Source organism: Aspergillus thermomutatus (genome assembly GCF_002237265.1).
Source record: "Aspergillus thermomutatus strain HMR AF 39 chromosome Unknown NODE_255, whole genome shotgun sequence".
In the NCBI taxonomy this organism is placed as follows: Eukaryota; Fungi; Ascomycota; class Eurotiomycetes; order Eurotiales; family Aspergillaceae; genus Aspergillus; species Aspergillus thermomutatus.
Window position 1 is genome coordinate 22,882 of NW_020798305.1, and position 16,623 is coordinate 39,504.

At 51.5% G+C, this 16,623-nt stretch overlaps 6 protein-coding genes across 6 annotated transcripts; 4 read left to right on the forward strand and 2 right to left on the reverse strand.

Moving 5' to 3' along the window:
• Nucleotides 1–224: 224 nt before the first annotated feature.
• On the forward strand, nucleotides 225–1,662 carry CDV56_103368 (NAD(P)/FAD-dependent oxidoreductase; the record flags this gene model as incomplete). Its single annotated transcript, XM_026756987.1, has 2 exons — nucleotides 225–746; nucleotides 802–1,662. 2 exons carry the CDS (start codon nucleotides 225–227, stop codon nucleotides 1,660–1,662), a joined length of 1,383 nt encoding a protein of 460 aa, XP_026611056.1.
• Nucleotides 1,663–2,153: 491 nt separating this feature from the next.
• CDV56_103569 (transcription factor domain-containing protein) lies at nucleotides 2,154–4,429 on the forward strand (the record flags this gene model as incomplete). Its single annotated transcript, XM_026757188.1, has 6 exons — nucleotides 2,154–2,191; nucleotides 2,240–2,460; nucleotides 2,505–2,590; nucleotides 2,679–3,241; nucleotides 3,291–3,446; nucleotides 3,493–4,429. 6 exons carry the CDS (start codon nucleotides 2,154–2,156, stop codon nucleotides 4,427–4,429), a joined length of 2,001 nt encoding a protein of 666 aa, XP_026611057.1.
• Nucleotides 4,430–4,459: 30 nt separating this feature from the next.
• pfa4 (putative palmitoyltransferase with autoacylation activity Pfa4) lies at nucleotides 4,460–5,971 on the reverse strand (the record flags this gene model as incomplete). Its single annotated transcript, XM_026757435.1, has 5 exons — nucleotides 4,460–4,878; nucleotides 4,936–5,014; nucleotides 5,067–5,366; nucleotides 5,419–5,590; nucleotides 5,637–5,971. The coding sequence occupies 5 exons, from the start codon at nucleotides 5,969–5,971 to the stop codon at nucleotides 4,460–4,462; spliced, it is 1,305 nt and encodes a 434-aa protein (XP_026611058.1).
• Nucleotides 5,972–6,313: 342 nt separating this feature from the next.
• On the forward strand, nucleotides 6,314–9,074 carry CDV56_103989 (putative DNA mismatch repair protein; the record flags this gene model as incomplete). Its single annotated transcript, XM_026757608.1, has 2 exons — nucleotides 6,314–7,154; nucleotides 7,201–9,074. 2 exons carry the CDS (start codon nucleotides 6,314–6,316, stop codon nucleotides 9,072–9,074), a joined length of 2,715 nt encoding a protein of 904 aa, XP_026611059.1.
• A 330-nt stretch (nucleotides 9,075–9,404) lies between these two features.
• On the forward strand, nucleotides 9,405–10,484 carry CDV56_104291 (DUF1295 domain protein; the record flags this gene model as incomplete). The annotated part of the gene is made up of 1 exon (XM_026757910.1): nucleotides 9,405–10,484. One exon carries the CDS (start codon nucleotides 9,405–9,407, stop codon nucleotides 10,482–10,484), a length of 1,080 nt encoding a protein of 359 aa, XP_026611060.1.
• A 579-nt stretch (nucleotides 10,485–11,063) lies between these two features.
• Nucleotides 11,064–15,058, reverse strand: CDV56_104462 (uncharacterized protein; the record flags this gene model as incomplete). The annotated part of the gene is made up of 5 exons (XM_026758081.1): nucleotides 11,064–12,250; nucleotides 13,518–14,310; nucleotides 14,367–14,680; nucleotides 14,726–14,988; nucleotides 15,039–15,058. The coding sequence occupies 5 exons, from the start codon at nucleotides 15,056–15,058 to the stop codon at nucleotides 11,064–11,066; spliced, it is 2,577 nt and encodes an 858-aa protein (XP_026611061.1).
• Nucleotides 15,059–16,623: the final 1,565 nt, after the last annotated feature.

Below are 16,623 nucleotides of genomic sequence, written 5' to 3' on the forward strand. Positions count from 1 at the left end.
AATTGCAGTTTAGCATAATAAAGATAAGAGAATAGATCAAGGATTACCAGAGGAGAAAAGAAGAGGAGAAGTGGGGAAAACAGCATGGGACTTATCTGGGCCGGAGCACCTCCAGCATACTTACAACTCTCCGGTCAGACTCAGACCACAACAATGCCAGAATATATATGACCCCTCTATAGTAGTCAAGGTACCCCATTGAACAAGCGCATAGATTGTAAGCAATGTTCAATCTCCCTTCAAACGCCAATGCCTGCTTCTGGCAAAACATCCCCCATGAACTACACAACCATCGCTCTACCGAAGATCTCCCCAGGCACAGCGATGTCGTGATTATTGGCGCCGGGTATGCAGGCGTGAGCACCGCCTGGCATTTACTACACAATCACCACAGCATCAATTCCATCACTATCCTCGAGGCAAGAGGCGCGTGTTCTGGCGCCACCGGTCGGAATGGAGGCCACCTGCGCCCGGATCTGTACGGGCATATCCCCACGTACATTGACCGCGCTGGACCCGAAGCGGCGGCGGAGATTGCCGAGTTTGAGATTGCGCATGTCAATGCGATCAAGAAACTTGTGGAAAGCGAGGAGATCGACTGCGATTTCACACTCACGAGGACGATAGATGTGTGGTGTAACGAGGAAGCGGCGGAGGGGGCGAGGAAGGTGTATGAGCGGATGAAGGGGCATGGGTTCGAGTACATGGACGATGTTGTCTTCTACACCGGAAAGAACGTAGAGGGGGTATGTCTGAACGCTCGAGGTCATGATCGCGCTATCGATGCTAACCCTGCGTCAGATCTGCGGCGTCAAAGGTGCCGTGGCCTGTGCCTCCTACACAGCCGGCACCATCTGGCCGTACAAGTTCATCATGCACCTTCTCGCCAAACTCCTGGCTTCAGGGAAGGTCAATCTGCAAACACACACCCGCGCGACAGCAGTCACTCCATTTGCAGATGGCAATGGCAGCGGCTTCACAGTCGACACTCCCCGCGGCTCCCTCCACGCAGACAAGGTCATCCACGCCTCCAACGCCTACGTCTCCTCCCTCCTCCCACAGTACAAACACAGCATCATCCCCTGCAAGGGCATCTGCTGCCGCATCACCGTCCCGGAAGGGAAACCCGCCCCCCTCCTCACAAACTCCTACATCAACCGCACCAAGGAGAATGTCCTGTCGTACCTCATCCCCCGCCCAGACGGGAGCATCATCGTCGGCGGCGCCTCGGCGCTCTTCAAACCTCACCGTGAGCAGTGGTACAACAATACCGACGACAGCGTGCTCATCGACGTGGCGAAGGACTTCTACGACGGGTACATGCAGCGGACGTTCCGCGGGTGGGAGGAGTCCGGGGCCGGGGTCGACCAGATCTGGACGGGGGTGATGGGCTATTCGTACGACTCGAACCCGCATGTTGGGGCTGTTCCGGAGAACGAGGGACAGTTCATCCTGGCGGGGTTGAATGGCCATGGGATGCCGGTTATTTGGCTGGCGGCAGAGGGATTGGCGAGGATGGCGGGCGAGGGGATTGGCTTTGAGCAGACGGGGATGCCGAGGCTGTTCAAGACGACGAAGGAGAGGATCGAGAGGGCGCAGAGGGGGAGCGAAGAGGAGGGGGATATTCTGGGGACAGGGTCATTCTTTGCTACTAAGCAGTAGTTTACACTTGAGCACGGTTCGTTTGCATCAATGGATATATATCATTGCTACTTTGGTCTAGCGGTTGCGTTTAGTCTATACCAGTCTGTTCATACCCGATAAGTTATCAACATCACACTTCCCCACCTGGAGATAAGCCAGCTTCAACCCCTTAAGCCACATCAACCGTAACCGTCGTCCAGTCGCAATTACTTATTGACGCATTAATCTCTCCTTCCACTGCACTATCAAGGTACTAAAATGAGCGCAAACCAGCCAACCTTACCTCTTGACCCCACGGCGCAGTCAGGTACCGGAGCATCCCGACGCACCCGGCGCAAAGTAACAGATGAGAGAAAGCGCACAGCCAGAGCGTAGGAACTCCCCTTGAGAATCAAGTATCAAGCTGACAATACAGCTGCGATCAATGCCGCCGATGGAAAGAGAAATGCGAGGGAGGAATCCCGTGCAGGAAATGTTCGCACCTTGGCCGTCCTTGCCGCGTGCGGGGTATGCCCGTATCGCATCCTTCCTTGTCGCAGGATATCAGGTACGTCAATAGTCAAAAGTTTGTGCTGGGCTGACATCGATACGGTAGCGCTCGGGATGCGTTGGTGGAGCTGCAAGAGCGGGCCATGTACATGGAGCGTATCCTGAAACACACGTTCAAGGGGATCTCGCTGGATAGCAAGAGTCTGCGGCAGATGGCCATGTCAATCGATGGGACTGACAAGGAGACGCCGCCTGAGGCTGACGAGACCGAGTTGGCCATGGAAGAGGAGGAGTGCACAATCGACCCGGTGGAGGATACCGTTACCCGTGCGTGTGCTATATTCTGTAGACGGCTGCCGCTAACGGTATAGACTTCTCCGGGGAATTCTCCTACTGGAATTTCTCCATGCGAGTCAAGCGTCAGATCGAGGATAGGATGGCCGCTTCCCTAAGCCAGGTATGCCTCGACCTCACTTCTCCATACATACTGACTAGGACAGACTCAATCCCCGGACCAAATATCAAACTACTGGCGGGCAAAACAGCTCCGATCCAGCTCGCGAACGCTCGCAGCCGCCATGTCCTGCATCCCCCCGCGCCACATCGCCGAGTTCCTCGTCAGTATCTTCTTCAAACACGCCGTAACCCACTACTTCTACGTCGACAGACCATGGCTCCTCAGCCGACTAACCGCCCTATACACCGATCCGGGAATCCTCACCAGCAAAGACGCCCCAGTAATCGGCATCATTCTGACCGTTTTTGCCATCGGCACGCAGTACGCCTACCTCGACGCAGAGTCCGCCCCTGCCTCATCCCGACAAAGCTTCTCGGAGGACGAGCTGGGGACAATGTTCTACCAGGAAGCTATCCGCCTGCTGCCGGAGATCATCGAGGTGTCCTCGCTGGAGAGCGTGCAGGCCTGTCTGCTGTTCGCGGCGTATGCGTTGCCGATTGATGCGGCGGGGTTGGGGTACGTGTATATCAACCTGACGATTCGCCTGGCGATGCAGAATGGGATGCATCGGCGATGCGCCGGGGAGGCGTTTAGTGCGGCTATGATGGAGACGAGAAATAGGGTTTGGTGGACGGCGTATGCGATGGAGAGGTATCCCTTCCCTCTCGCTTTCTGTTTGTTTGTAATGCTGACCGAGTAGGAAAATATCTATATTCCATGGACGACCTCTGGGGATGCTTCGCTCGGATGTCGAGACGCATCTGCCGGTCGACCTGGGTGAGCAGGACTCGACGGCCCCATATATGATTGCTTCAATTCATCTCATGCATCACCTGGAGGAATTCTATAAAGAAATGTGCGTCCATTCTACCGGTGAAGGGCAGACGTACTAACGACCGCAGATCCCTCCTCCGCACCACCCAAAAACAGGACCTCCCCCTCCTGCTCTCACATCTTGTCGACAAGAAAAATGACCTAGAAACATGGTGGTCCACTCTCCCACTTCCAATCCGAAAGGACGACGCCCGGGCCCCAGTCGATCGATCAACAACTCACCTCAAACTCGAACACTGCCTCCTCCGCATGTTCATCGGCCGCCCGTTCCTCTTCTCGCGAGGCTCGCCCTCAAACCCAACCTCACCAGCTCCCTCCCCCTCAGACGCCGCTCAAAAGCTCACGCCGCGCCAGGAACTGGTGACCTGCTGCATAACAGCCGCCAATGACGCAATCTGCATCTGCAGCACCCTCCGCGACAATGACAGAGGTCCTGGTCTCGCGCGCGCTTCGTATATAGAGTACAGCTCGTGCCGGGCAGCGCTGCTCGTGCTAATCGCGTACTCGATTCAGGATCGCTCTGACCATTTTCGGAAGGCGTTACGGGTTGGATTAGATATGATTCGGGAGATGGCGGCGAGTGGGGAGTCGGCGAGATCGGAGGTGGAGTTGATTGAGGCGTTGGAGAGGGCGCTTGTGAGGTTAAGGTCGTTTGATGAACGTGATAAGGTGGGTAAAGTAGCGTCGGACTATGAGGAGTTCAAGCAATGGGAGTCCATGTGGAAGCGGCAGAATGAGGACGGGGATTTTACTTCAGGGGCGGCGGTTGCAGGATCGATTCGGGAGCAAACTTGGCCGACAGGCGAGATGGTTCCCTCGGATATGGCAGAGAGCAATGAGAATCCGGGCCCTCTGAGGTTGTTCGATGGTGCGGCTGAATGGGCTCTGTTCGGTGGAGGAAGTGCGTTGCCAAGGGAGCTGCAGCATCCGGAAACGCAGATGTTGGGGGATTTTCTGTCTCTCCATGATCAGAGATTCGACCCTGATTTGAGTCAATTATTGTGAAATTAAGACCGCCCTATCAGCGACAGTACATCATGACCGCCCGGTTTCTTGTTGTCGGCGTCTTTGCATCAAAATGCCGAGAGGAATGTCCTCCTCATCGTAGAATTCGACATCCTCGTCAACTCCAAAATCACGTAGGCGTTCTCCTTCAGAGTTCTTCCAGCCTTCCTCACCATCCTGAGCTCCACCATCATCGGAAGAGTCGTTTTCACTTTCAGAATCTCTTTCTTTCGTCTTATTTCCATCAAACCGATCATGGAAACGTTTCCGACGCTGTATGTTACCCCCTATTTCTGAATGGCTGGCATCGTTGGACCGCTGGATATTCCGCGCATGTACAGCCCTATGATACGAAGCATCGGCAGCTGCAATGGCGGCGCTCAGATCCTGCCGCTTTGCAGGAAATGGGATGCGATCAGGGTCTGGTGGCGGCCATGAAAGGTTGGGGTCTGCCCAGCATTAACAGATGAGTCCTGTATAACTTGTAGATTGCACAGTACACTCACCCTCGAAGCCGTTAACTTCAAATTCAAGACCAGTTGACCGGTCAGGAGTAGCTGCAAATGGCCAGAACCAACTCAATACCTGGGATGCCGTCAGCACTGCACCTACTAAGAGTCTTCGCGGCTAGACCAACGTTCGCACTCCCGCCCATTCCGGCTTTGATATTCGACCATATGCCAATATCATACGGAAATTCCTGTTTCTGGATCCGGACCTGGATACCCCCCGGTCCGGACAGATACCCCCCAAAATGTCGCGCTCGTCGTAGCAGAGTCTCATGTCGTTCAATCTCCCACGATTCGATAGTGGTGGTATTGATAGCCAGGGACCAGAGACTCCGAAGCAGAAGAATAAATAGTGCAAACCATGTCAAACTGTTCACCACAAACAAAATGAAGAGATGGACCAGTTGTGCCAAACTAGGGCCAAGATACTAAGAGGCAGTTAGCTTGCACCAGGAAGCAAGCGGACAATCTGCTCCATACACTAGGGAGATGGCGCGATGCCCAGACTATCGAAGCTCTCTCGAAGAGAAGAGTCTCAAGATAGCCCATGCCTACTACGGCATAGAACAGAAACCTGATAAAATGAGGATATGTAAAGTGCGAAACGCAATTCGATGTCCATGGACAGTGGTGGTCCATTTTCGGAATGCACCTGCAGATTGTAAGTCAGGAACAACTCTCGAGTCATAAAACCTCACCTCTGACATGTCTTGCAATGGTGCGCTCGCGGTGGCTTGAACGCCTCGCATCGACGACACCAGCGCTGCCTACCCCCTGCGCAATCCGTTTCCAATTGCTCAGGATCGGAGGGCATCCAATCCTTGGGTATCCGGCCAGGATCTACAGTACATGCGCGGTAATAGCATACCCAAATGCACAGAGCGAAGATATTCAAACGCCAAATCTCTTGCGACCTTAAGGGTGCCTCCTCAAAATAGTAAAAAAATAACTGGGACGTGTACGCAAGAAAACTGATCAACGCGGAAACGACCGGAATGGCCAATTGCGAAATGTTGAACGAGCGACAGAGCATTTTGATCAGGGTATGTCCATTTAAATAATCTTATGCATCTCAGGAATCTTGATTGATGCTCAAGGTCATCGAGCATGGCTTCAAGATAATTCCTCAGGAGTGTTGTTGATGCTGACCACGTGGCAGGCATGACTAAGCGGCTTGGTACACGTGACATGGATACAGGGCAGTGTGCGTGGAAATACAGACGGCCATCGGCCATCCATCCCTACCATCTTCAAGCACACTTGGTGAAGTATATTCATCAAGTTCATCAATATCTCAGTGGCTCTCATTGACAACACATGAAAAAGCTTAATATACCTAGAGGATGATTCGAGTATCGCATGGTCGCTGCTGAGGATGCCGATCGCGGCCCTTCCCCAGACCACCGTTCGAGCAATTGGCTCAACTTCTGTCATCTCAGACCCCGGCTCCATTGTCAAGGAGTTGCTGGAGAACTCTCTTGATGCACACGCAACTGCAGTATTTATAGAAATTTCCCAGAACACGGTGGACGTGATCCAGGTAAAGGACAATGGACATGGAATTCCCCCGGAAGATCATCCTTTTGTCTGCAGACGCGCCTTCACTAGCAAGATTAAAACAGTCGAGGATCTGAGCAAACTCGGCGGAAAGTCGCTAGGCTTCAGAGGTGAAGTGTTGGCCAGTGCTGCTGAAGTTTGCGGAGGAGTGACGGTCACAACTAGAGTTGAAGCGGACCCCGTTGGCACCTGCATCAAATATGGGAGAAATGGCGAGCTCATCAGGTACGTTACCCGGAAGGATGCGTCGGGCGTGCTGACATATTGGAGCACTCAACGTGCCTCGCACCCAGTTGGTACAACGGTCCGAGTAACGGATCTCTTCAAGCAGATACCAGTCCGGAGGCAAACGGTACTGAAAAGTACCGCAAAGACAATAGCCAATATCAAGAAAATCATACAGTCGTATGCTATCGCTCAACCCACTATAAGGCTCTCATTGAAGGTTCTTAAAGCTACTAGCGAAAGGGCGAACTGGGTCTACGCCCCTGGAAAGCATGCCGCGCTTATGGACGCAGCACGCAAAGTTACCGGTACTGAGGTCACCTCCGCTTGCATAATCAAGCAGTGGCCATGTGGAAACGAGTCAGATGAGGGATCTGGGAGTGTAAATGACTCTTCATTTCAGCTGATCGCCCTACTTGCAAATCCTGAATCAGGTATTTACTCCACCCGTTCAACCGAGCACTTGGCTCATGAGCGCAGATTTTTCAAAAGTGAACAACGCGAGACAGTTTTTCAGTGTGGACGGTAGACCTCTCTCAGCATCTCGGGGCATTGGACAGGAGATCTCAAAACTGTACAAGTCTTACCTACGAGCGGCTGCTTCGGGTAGCGGCCGTTTCTCGAATATATCGGATCCATTCCTTTGCTTGCAAATCCGTTGCAAGGAAAGCTGTTACGACGTGAATATTGAACCGGCCAAGGACGATGTTTTATTTGAGAATCGGCAAAATGTTCTTTCGCTTGCAGAAGATCTCTTTCGGGATGTCTACGGTAAAAACCCTGATGGGGCTGAGGAACGCAAAAGTGCCTCCAAAGGGAAGGAAAGGGTGGTAAACAACGACGCCTTCGAACTCCTCTTAGCTCGTAAAGACTCCACTGAATGTTCCATCGAAACCGTGACTGAGGGTAACGATCCACCAAGCTTCGTCACAGCTAGCTCGCTTTTTCACATGAGGAGCAGCCAGAAGAATGGCCGACACGAACAGCGATTATTCGGCGATGGAAGTCCAAGTGCGTCCGGTCATACGAGAACCAGAGATTTGGAGGGTCTCAATCCATGGTCAGTGACACGACTGTATGCCCCTTCTGGCGCTTCATCCCACAGAACTCCGTCAAGGGGTCCAATAGGGTCCGCAAGGCTGCCACCTGAGGCGCAGGAACTGGAATACAGGTCTTCGACCGATACATCACCGTTGGGCTTAGCAAGTTCCGCTTCGGCGAGTGCGTCGACACCTCATTCGGATCGGCTGTCCCGCTCCCCAATTGAGTCTCGTTCTTCTGCTTCGGTCTCCGATGTCACGCAAACCTCGCCAATCACGCCATTGACCGGTTCGTCCGTACGATTAAGAGCTTCAAGGCAGCGCGACAGAGAGCGATACGGTAACGGTGCTCTGGATACGTGGTTCTTGAAGACCACACAAGCATCACTTCGTCAAGAGCCGGTTGAGCAGCGTCCGGAAAACGAAGATGATGAGACTCCGTTGTCGCAGCTAGCGCAGCATCGATTTGCACAACGTGAAAGTCCCCCGGTCACATCCGACACAACGACCCCTCGGAGCATTTCTCATGTGGCTTCAAGAAGTCCGGGACCGTCTGAGCAGGTTACGAGCACGGTCGAATCGTCAGTCATCAGCCGGAGTGGTGCTTCAGAGCCTGCGCCGAGACGGCTGGACCAGTGGTCTGCAAATCTGCACCGACTGGCGAATGCTGACCATAACCCCGACCTGGAAAAGGCACTTGATTTTGAGAAGCGCAAGAGAGAAGCGATCACGAAGCTGCGGGAGAAGAGGAAGAATGCGCTAGCCGGAAATTCGCCCCATATGAGCAGATATCTTGCTGCCAAAGCTGCTTTGAATCCCGAAGTCAATAACAGCACTGCCAAGTCGGAGTCATCGGTCTCTGAAACTGACAACCCAAGGTCTCGTCTGAACCCACATGATCCGAGGTCTTATCTCATGCGCAATAAGGGCTCGCATGATCACAGGAGGCTTGCTTCAGATCCGGCCAAAGTCCGACGGATCCAAACAAACAAGTTACCATTCGAGAAGATAGCCGAGGGGTGCGAATTGCATGACTTATGCCTGGTACAGCCTGCAGCCATCCCCCTGATCTCCAAGCCTTTCCGCGACTTATATGAATACGATCTATATATACGAGAGGAAGATAGTTTTGCAGGTTTTACCGCCGCGGATCTGCAATTCCTAAGCTTATGGGAGGGTCAACTGTCCTCGTTAATCAAGCGAAACTTTCGAACCACACAAGGTTCAGATAACCCTTCCATTCAGATAAACCTTTCCGATCTACATCAGCATCTGGGCGATCTTGATATGGGTAGATCATCTGCGTCTGCATGAGATCTTGTCTTACGTTACTTCTATTTCTTGATAGCAATGTCAGTATACTTATGACATGTATAGATATAGACTGACCTCAATTACTCCAATGGATACTACAAGGCCTGTTTCTAAAGTAAGTAATGCATTTACTATTAATTATTATACTATATTTATAGCGATGATATCATCACAGTAGTGCAAAACAACTTGTTTGCAGACAGTCGAAGCGAACCGTTACATAATCCTGACATCAACACTGGATCGACATACAAAAGCCTCGGCATCCCAACATCAACTACAAGATGTAATCTACCCAGTCGACACGGGATAATAGCATCGATATTCAAAATGGAGTCCGGCGCAAAGCCGTTGGTCGACGTCGACCGATGGCCGTACCAACGCTCCCATCTCGGACTCAACACCAGCGATGTCGGCATCTTCAAATCAACCATCCTCCCCTCATTCGCGCTCCATTCCAGCTTCTCCGTAGCAGCCTACGCCATCTCCAGAGCGACCGACCGCGGCGAAATCAAAGACTACTTCTGGCCCCTAAGCCAAGTCGCCAACGCCTGGTGGAGCGCCGTCGGCGAACCAATGTACCACAACAACCTCACCTTCACCAGCGCCATGAACGCCATCCCCTGGACCGAAAAGGTCCTGCTAAGCTGCGTCACAGCCTGGGGCACCAGACTCTTCTACCGCATCGCGTCACGCTCCCTCGCCCGCGGCAGAGACGACCCGCGCTACGAGGACCTCAAGGCCAAGGACCCCGGGTTCTGGAACTCGGCCCTCTTCAAAATGTATCTCCCCGAAGCGGCGTTCCTGACTCTCATCACGCTGCCCTTCACGCTGCCGTTCCGGGAGAGTTGGTCGAGTGTTGCGCTTGGCGCGGAGACGTCTGGCATGCTTCGCGCGGTGGGCGTGGGGCTCTTCAGCGCGGGCTTCGCGATGGAGGCGATGGCCGATACGCAGCTGGAGCTGCATCGCAAGGAGCGGGATGATCTGTGCCGCCATGGGGTGTGGAGTATCGTCCGGCATCCGAAGTGCGTATTCCCCCGCTTGTGGAATCTGGACCCGGAAATCAAAGCTAATGGCTACAGCTACCTGGGCGACACCCTCGTCCACCTCTCATTCGTTGTCCTCAACGCCGCAAACACGTTCAACCCGCTTGTCCTGCTTGGTCCGATTGCGAACTACGTCTTTCTCCGTGTTGTTGGCGGCGATGCCCAGAATGAGGCGAGCCAGGAGGAGCGGTACAGGGTGCATGATCCGCACAAGTATGCGCAGCTGCAGGCCTGGCGGCGCGAGAAGAACAGCTTCTGGCCTGGTTTGTCGGAGCTGGCGAATCCGTGGACGTGGGCTGTTGTTGCTAGTGGTCTTGTGGGTGTTGTTGTTGAGGAGGTGGTGCGTACCTCTTTTGGCCAGTAGATTCTTTAATGTGTATAGTTACGAAGGCATTAGCTATGGTTCATGTTTTTCTACATGTATGCTTGCTGTGGGTGTGCTGAGTATCTAATGGGCCTTGAACATAGTTTGTCAACTAATTCTATACACCATCTGATGATCACGACCCATCTCAACTTCTAGGAATTGGACAGCGATTGTTATTCCGACAGAAGTATAGGTTCCCCAGTTCCAATGGCGCTCTTTGTCGTGACTTCACGGAGAGTCAGCGGAAGGGGCGGGAAATCGCAAAGAAATGCGCTGCTCGGTCGAAGTCAAGGTGCGGTAATTGGGCTGGTGAATAGCAGTCTGGTGGACTCAATGATTTCGTTCGCATCATGGTATTTTTCACTACGTGTATAGTCCTGAGCGCCTCTTAGATAGTCCGCTAGACCTCGCTGATGATACATCAGGCATCATGGAGCCATTCATAACCATTGATTTTATCTTAATCTAATATGTTGAGCAGGAGACATCGATTATGCTAGTCCTGCCAAACACCCTCCATCAAATACAGAATCATTCAGAAATATAAACAAAATCCATGCTCATACATCACATCTATCACTGATACGAAGCCCTCTCCTGCAAATGAATCCCCTCACTGGACTCACTCGACGACACCCTCTTCTGCGCCTCAGCACTCTCCTTCGACCTGAACGGAAGCACAACCACGAAAATAATATACGCCACACCGAGCACACCCGCAACGACTGAGTATGCAATGATCGCCCCAGTCGGCGCATCATCCCCTTGATTCTTGGTAAGCAGGAACCCTAACCCGCCATTCACGATGCCAAGGGCGATGATCGACCGGCCCAGCCAGCGGTGCATGTATGCGAAGACACTCTTCCCACCTGTGCGTCGGAAATGGATATGTTGAAGTAAGCCCATGAGCGGCTGGAAGAGCAGCAGCATGCCGACGACGACCAGACCGATGATCGGGTGGTAGTTGCCCATTGTACCGGTATCGACGCCGAGGTAGATTCCCAGTCCGAGTCCCGCGATGACTAGAGCCAGGGTGAACAGTTGCAGCGGTGCGTGGATGCGCGGGACGGTTTTGGCGTAGGGGATGATGTGGATTGAAATAGCGAAAGACGGGAATAGCACAACAAAGGCAATGCTCATAATGACTGCGTGGGCTGTCAATGCCGAATTGGAGGTTCCGGTCCCTCCTTTTCCTGTTGTCTGTGCGGCTGCTGTCGCGTTGTACCCAGCGAACGGGTTTGTTGCATTCACGGTGGTCATCCGGGCCTGTGTCATGTTGACAGTCTGTGTGCCATAGGAATCATGCTGCGCGAGGTTGTACGAGAGGTCGCTAGAGTCGATCGCGGAGCCCTTCTTCGTTGCCCAGATCCATTTACTTGAGATGCTGGACGTATCCAGAGAGCCACCAGTCCATTGAAGGCAGCTATTGCAGCGCACGTTGGCGGTCATGTACCCGTTGCTGATGCCGGTACCGTCTAGGAGATCGATCTGCGCATCGGAGTTGTAGTCCGGCTCTGAGTGACCCGTGCTAGACCGGGGAGAGAGGGTGATGTTGTTGGCAGAGGCGGCGTACATGATGAACATGTTAGAGCCTGCCATCTTCGAGCCTTCGCCAAGAGCCACCCATTGATACGAGGTTGGTGCGCGGATTTGGAAGTATATCGGACCGGAGTTGGAGGAAACTGTGCTTGCAGGTACTGTCACGCTATAGACGACATTGCTTGCAGGAGAGAAAGAGTAGATTTGGCTGGCGGCGAGGGGAGCTGTCAAGTCAGCACTTGTCCGGAGGCACAAGTAGGATATACGTGCCAAATGCCAGATGTAGGAGTCTACTCCAACGCATGATGAAGGTGAATCTATTGTTACTGTGGTAGGCAAGCAGAACTCATGAGCAGAGGGACTATATAAAGGCCTCGGGATTTCAACCAAAAAAGAGTTGCCTGCAGGGTATATTGCTCGCGATTGGTAACTTAGAATAGGTTGCCGGAACCAATCATCCATGGTCGTCAAGGGCTCCGATCCACTAAATGATCACCGTCACATAGCCACGTTGAAGAGCGCCACGTTCCATCGTCGTTTTAACGGTTCGCCGGGATGTCGCGGTGAGGACACCTTTCTGGCGGCTGCTGTGAAGACGGTCAGATCGATCAGTTCCTCCTAGTATTGCGTATCCGCGTCTATCAGACAGATCGCCATCGCAGTCTGTACTATGAAGCAATGGTCAGTAGGATCTGCCCCAAATACCCCATCCCGGCTGTCAGGGATTGTCAATCATACCAGTCAATGGAATAGTGGACCCCGAACCATCGGATCAACCGAGAAACCCCCGAAACAGACCCAGAATCTGGAGTCTAGACTGTCCGACAGAGACTGGGTACTGGGTGAGTAGTGACGCGTCCTGGTGGCGTTCTTCATGCAATCCATGGATGAGTGGGACAGAAATGAGCTTATGCTCGGCCAAGACCCTGTTTTTAGTCGCAATCAGGGGATGGTCAAATTGATCCGGGGTGATTGGTTTGGACTGATAATTGTCTTCTTGTCAAACATTATTAGCTCTCCTTTGGCGTATCAGGCAAATGCATGATATGCTGTTGCCTTGAGGATCGAGGATAGTTTGAAGAATGACTTTGGTGGCTGCAAAGGAAACTTTATTCCAGTTGCACAGCCTATCTTATCTTTAACTTGACCTCCGCAGGCCTTTAGAGATGATCGGATGGTTAGAAGAGATATTAGAGATCATCTCAGTTACCTGGCCGGCCATTTGTTTGGGAACTGGGAGCAATCGTCATCAACCTTATTCCCCAAAGAGGCAGGTGACTAAGGTCTTACTCTATCTCTCCATCTCGATCACTCATATGCCTACATCATCTCACCGAGGCGATGGACACGCGATGAGGGCAAGATGGCTGCTATTCATGATGATATGATACTCTGCTGGACCAATCAATGCGATCCGTCCAGACAACCTCAGAGCCTACACAACAAAACAGTATGGTCGCTCAAAACACCCATCCCAGGTTCTGCTCTTACTCTCCCAGAAGTTTCTGAAAACGACTGTTGCCAGCAGCGGTAAAGGCGTCCCTATGTCCGTCCCCATAGCCGAGAGTTGTCGATCGACAAACTGTCGCATGGCCAAATCGCCCTGAGCGCACACTCCGGCCACAACGAGCGGCCAGAGCATGCACTTTCCCATCCCAGGTGCCTCGCAGGCCTCCTTCAGATACGAGAAGAGCTCCTTTGTGTGTGCTACTCTCATTCTATTGAGCTGTGCCATTCGCGGGAGGACGGAGAGACTCTGCAGAGACAATATGCAGTACAGTATCACAGCCGATCGGTAAACGTGGCCAAGGATTATTCCTTGTTCGGGGGCGGCGCAAGATATGGCCCACTGCTCCGCCGAAAAGGCCGTAATTCGGTCTAGCAACGCCAGAGCCTTTCCTTTGTGCTCGGTGGACGGGTGTGAGAAGGCCTGCAGTCGGAGATGATTGATCTGGATGATATTTGCTAAAAGTGCAGGTGGACATAGAAGAAGAGGGAAGAAGCCGTCCCCGTACATCTGGAAGACCACATCGATCGACCGTATATCTGAGCCTAGGGGGATATGGTCGGAAGGTGGAGTGGTCGTGTTACTGATGACTCCGATACTAGACCTGGTCAGCGTATGTTCACCACCCACGGAGAGATCATACATCATGAAATACAGCAACAAAGCTTTGAGGTGTGGAGCCGAGTGAAGAAGCTTTTCCACTCCTCCTCGGAGCATGATCATCTCCAGGACTCCAGTGAAGTGATGACGCCAATTGGGGGAAGTAGATTGCCTGGACTGAAACGCTCGTCGGTGTCAGTTTCAGTCCAGTGCAAGCAGATACTGATACCCACATCACTGAATAGCAGCATCATCACCCCAGCGAGCGTTTTATCTGTACGACACTTGTCTGGGCGGCCAATCTCCTCCCCCAGATACCGAATGGCCTGTCCTCGGTGCCGGTAATGCTTGGCTTCAATCTCTCGCAAATCGCTACGGCTGTTCTGGGGGAGTAGTCGGTGAAATCGGTGGCTCAGCGCTAGAGAGACAAGCGTGCAGTGGATCGGGGGTGGGATATGTGGAAGACTTTCCATGGGAAAGGCAGTAATGAACGGGTTTTCGGCAAGCTGGAGCAGGCAAGTATACTCGGGTAGAATGCAGGAATTGTCTGTTGATCAGAACGTTACTTGTTCAAATCGACGAGCGAACTTACAATAATATGCAGCCTCCACGACCGCTCCAAACTCATTGACCAGTCGATCGCGAGGGACGCCCAAGCTCACAGGTTCCACTTGGCTGTCACTTCTGTCTCTAGACACATGTTGCTTGGTACTAGTCTGCTGAACAGTCTTCTTCCGCGGTCGAGATGTCACCTCACACGGTGTGACCCACTTGAGCGGCTTCTTGTCGTCGTAGCCAGGACACTCGACCCCAGCAGTGTAGCATTTGTTGCACCCAGGGCGGGAGAAGTCGCAACTAGTCGGCGACAATGACATTCCCGGCATTGGCGGCGTCTGCTTTGGGACGAAGGAATTCGTTTCTCCATCTCGGCGGTCAAGTCTCTTCGGTAGAGTGACAAAAAAGGAGAAGAATGAACAAGTCTGGCGTAAATAGCGTCTTTGCAATTTATTGTCTTGATGCAGACAGGGCTATGATGACGCCAAGGCGCAGTCAGGCTGAAATGCTTGGCCATGCTTTTTTCCTCTTTGGGACAATCCCAATACCAGTCTTACTACTCAACTGTTTTTCTGCGGAAACTGGACAACTTTCCATTTCCAGATTTAGTCCAAAGTGCCGCTGCTTTTTGCTTACTAAGCCAGCTAGATTAAGTTATGACTAGAGAGAGAAAGTGTGTGCCCTGATTACTCCCTAAGCAGTCCTAGAGCCCTCTAGATAGTCTCTGTTTACTTACTAATCATTACCTAAACTAGTATAGAGTAGGATTAATTATTCACCCTAAGCACTATATGATAGCTGAATAAAAGTTATTAAGCTAAGCCTAGCCATATCTATGCATATTCCTCTCTTTTTTAGGGGTATTATTTTCACTTTATCCTAATAATATAGAAGGGGTCTATAATTTTTTTTACCTATAATTTACTAAGGAATAGTAATAACTTATAAAAATAATCTTAAATTACAGAAGCTTATTATACTATAATATACTGTAATAAAAATTACTACATACTACATCATGTTATAGAGAGATGTTAACTTTTATAGATGAAAAGAACCTTATCCTACTAATACTTTAGGATAATAATAGCTAATATTATGTTGCGAGCAAGGCCCGCAATATGCTCGTGCCGCCTAGCAGGCACTCGCGAAGCCATACAGCTCTGGGTCACGTGACAATGTAATAATCTATGTACTACCCACCCAGGTCACGTGACACCTCGCTAGCTGCAACGCGCAATCGGATATTTCTATCCAGGCCTGCAACCCCCTATTCTAGTCCTTCAGCGAGTTCTTATTGTACATACCTAGTCATAGGTTTTCCTACGGTCTAGCCCGCAACATATTATAAGAGATCTACTTGGCAGGGTAGATAGCCTGTTAACTAGGTAAGAATTAGTAATAACAGGTAGCTATAGAGCTGTAATCTAGTAGATTTGTAGCGGGCAGGGCCCGCAAATTGCTCGAGCCCGTCTATCAGGCACTCGCGAGGTCATGTACACCCCGGACGCGAAGTCCTGATCACGTGACATTGTTTACCATGCGCGTGTTGATATTTGTTCGGCCGCCGCGGCCTTAGTTAGAAGTTCCTTAGCGAGTTCTTACAGTCCAAACCTATAATATAGGTTGAATTGGCTTCTAGCCCGCGACAATATCTATACTATTTCTTTATTTAATTATTATTACTTTATTAAGTTCTATTCCTTCTTAAAAGACTTAACTATAATAGTAAAGAGCTATAATACTATTAAAGAAGATATAATATATAATTTATAATTAGTTAGTAAAGCTATATGTTACGGGCTAGACCGTAGGTAAACCTATGACTAGGTATGTACAATAAGAACTCGCTGAAGAACTAGAATAGGAGGTGCGCGCGGTCTGGATAGAAATATCCGATTGCGCGCCGCAGCTAGCAAGGTGTCACGTGACCCA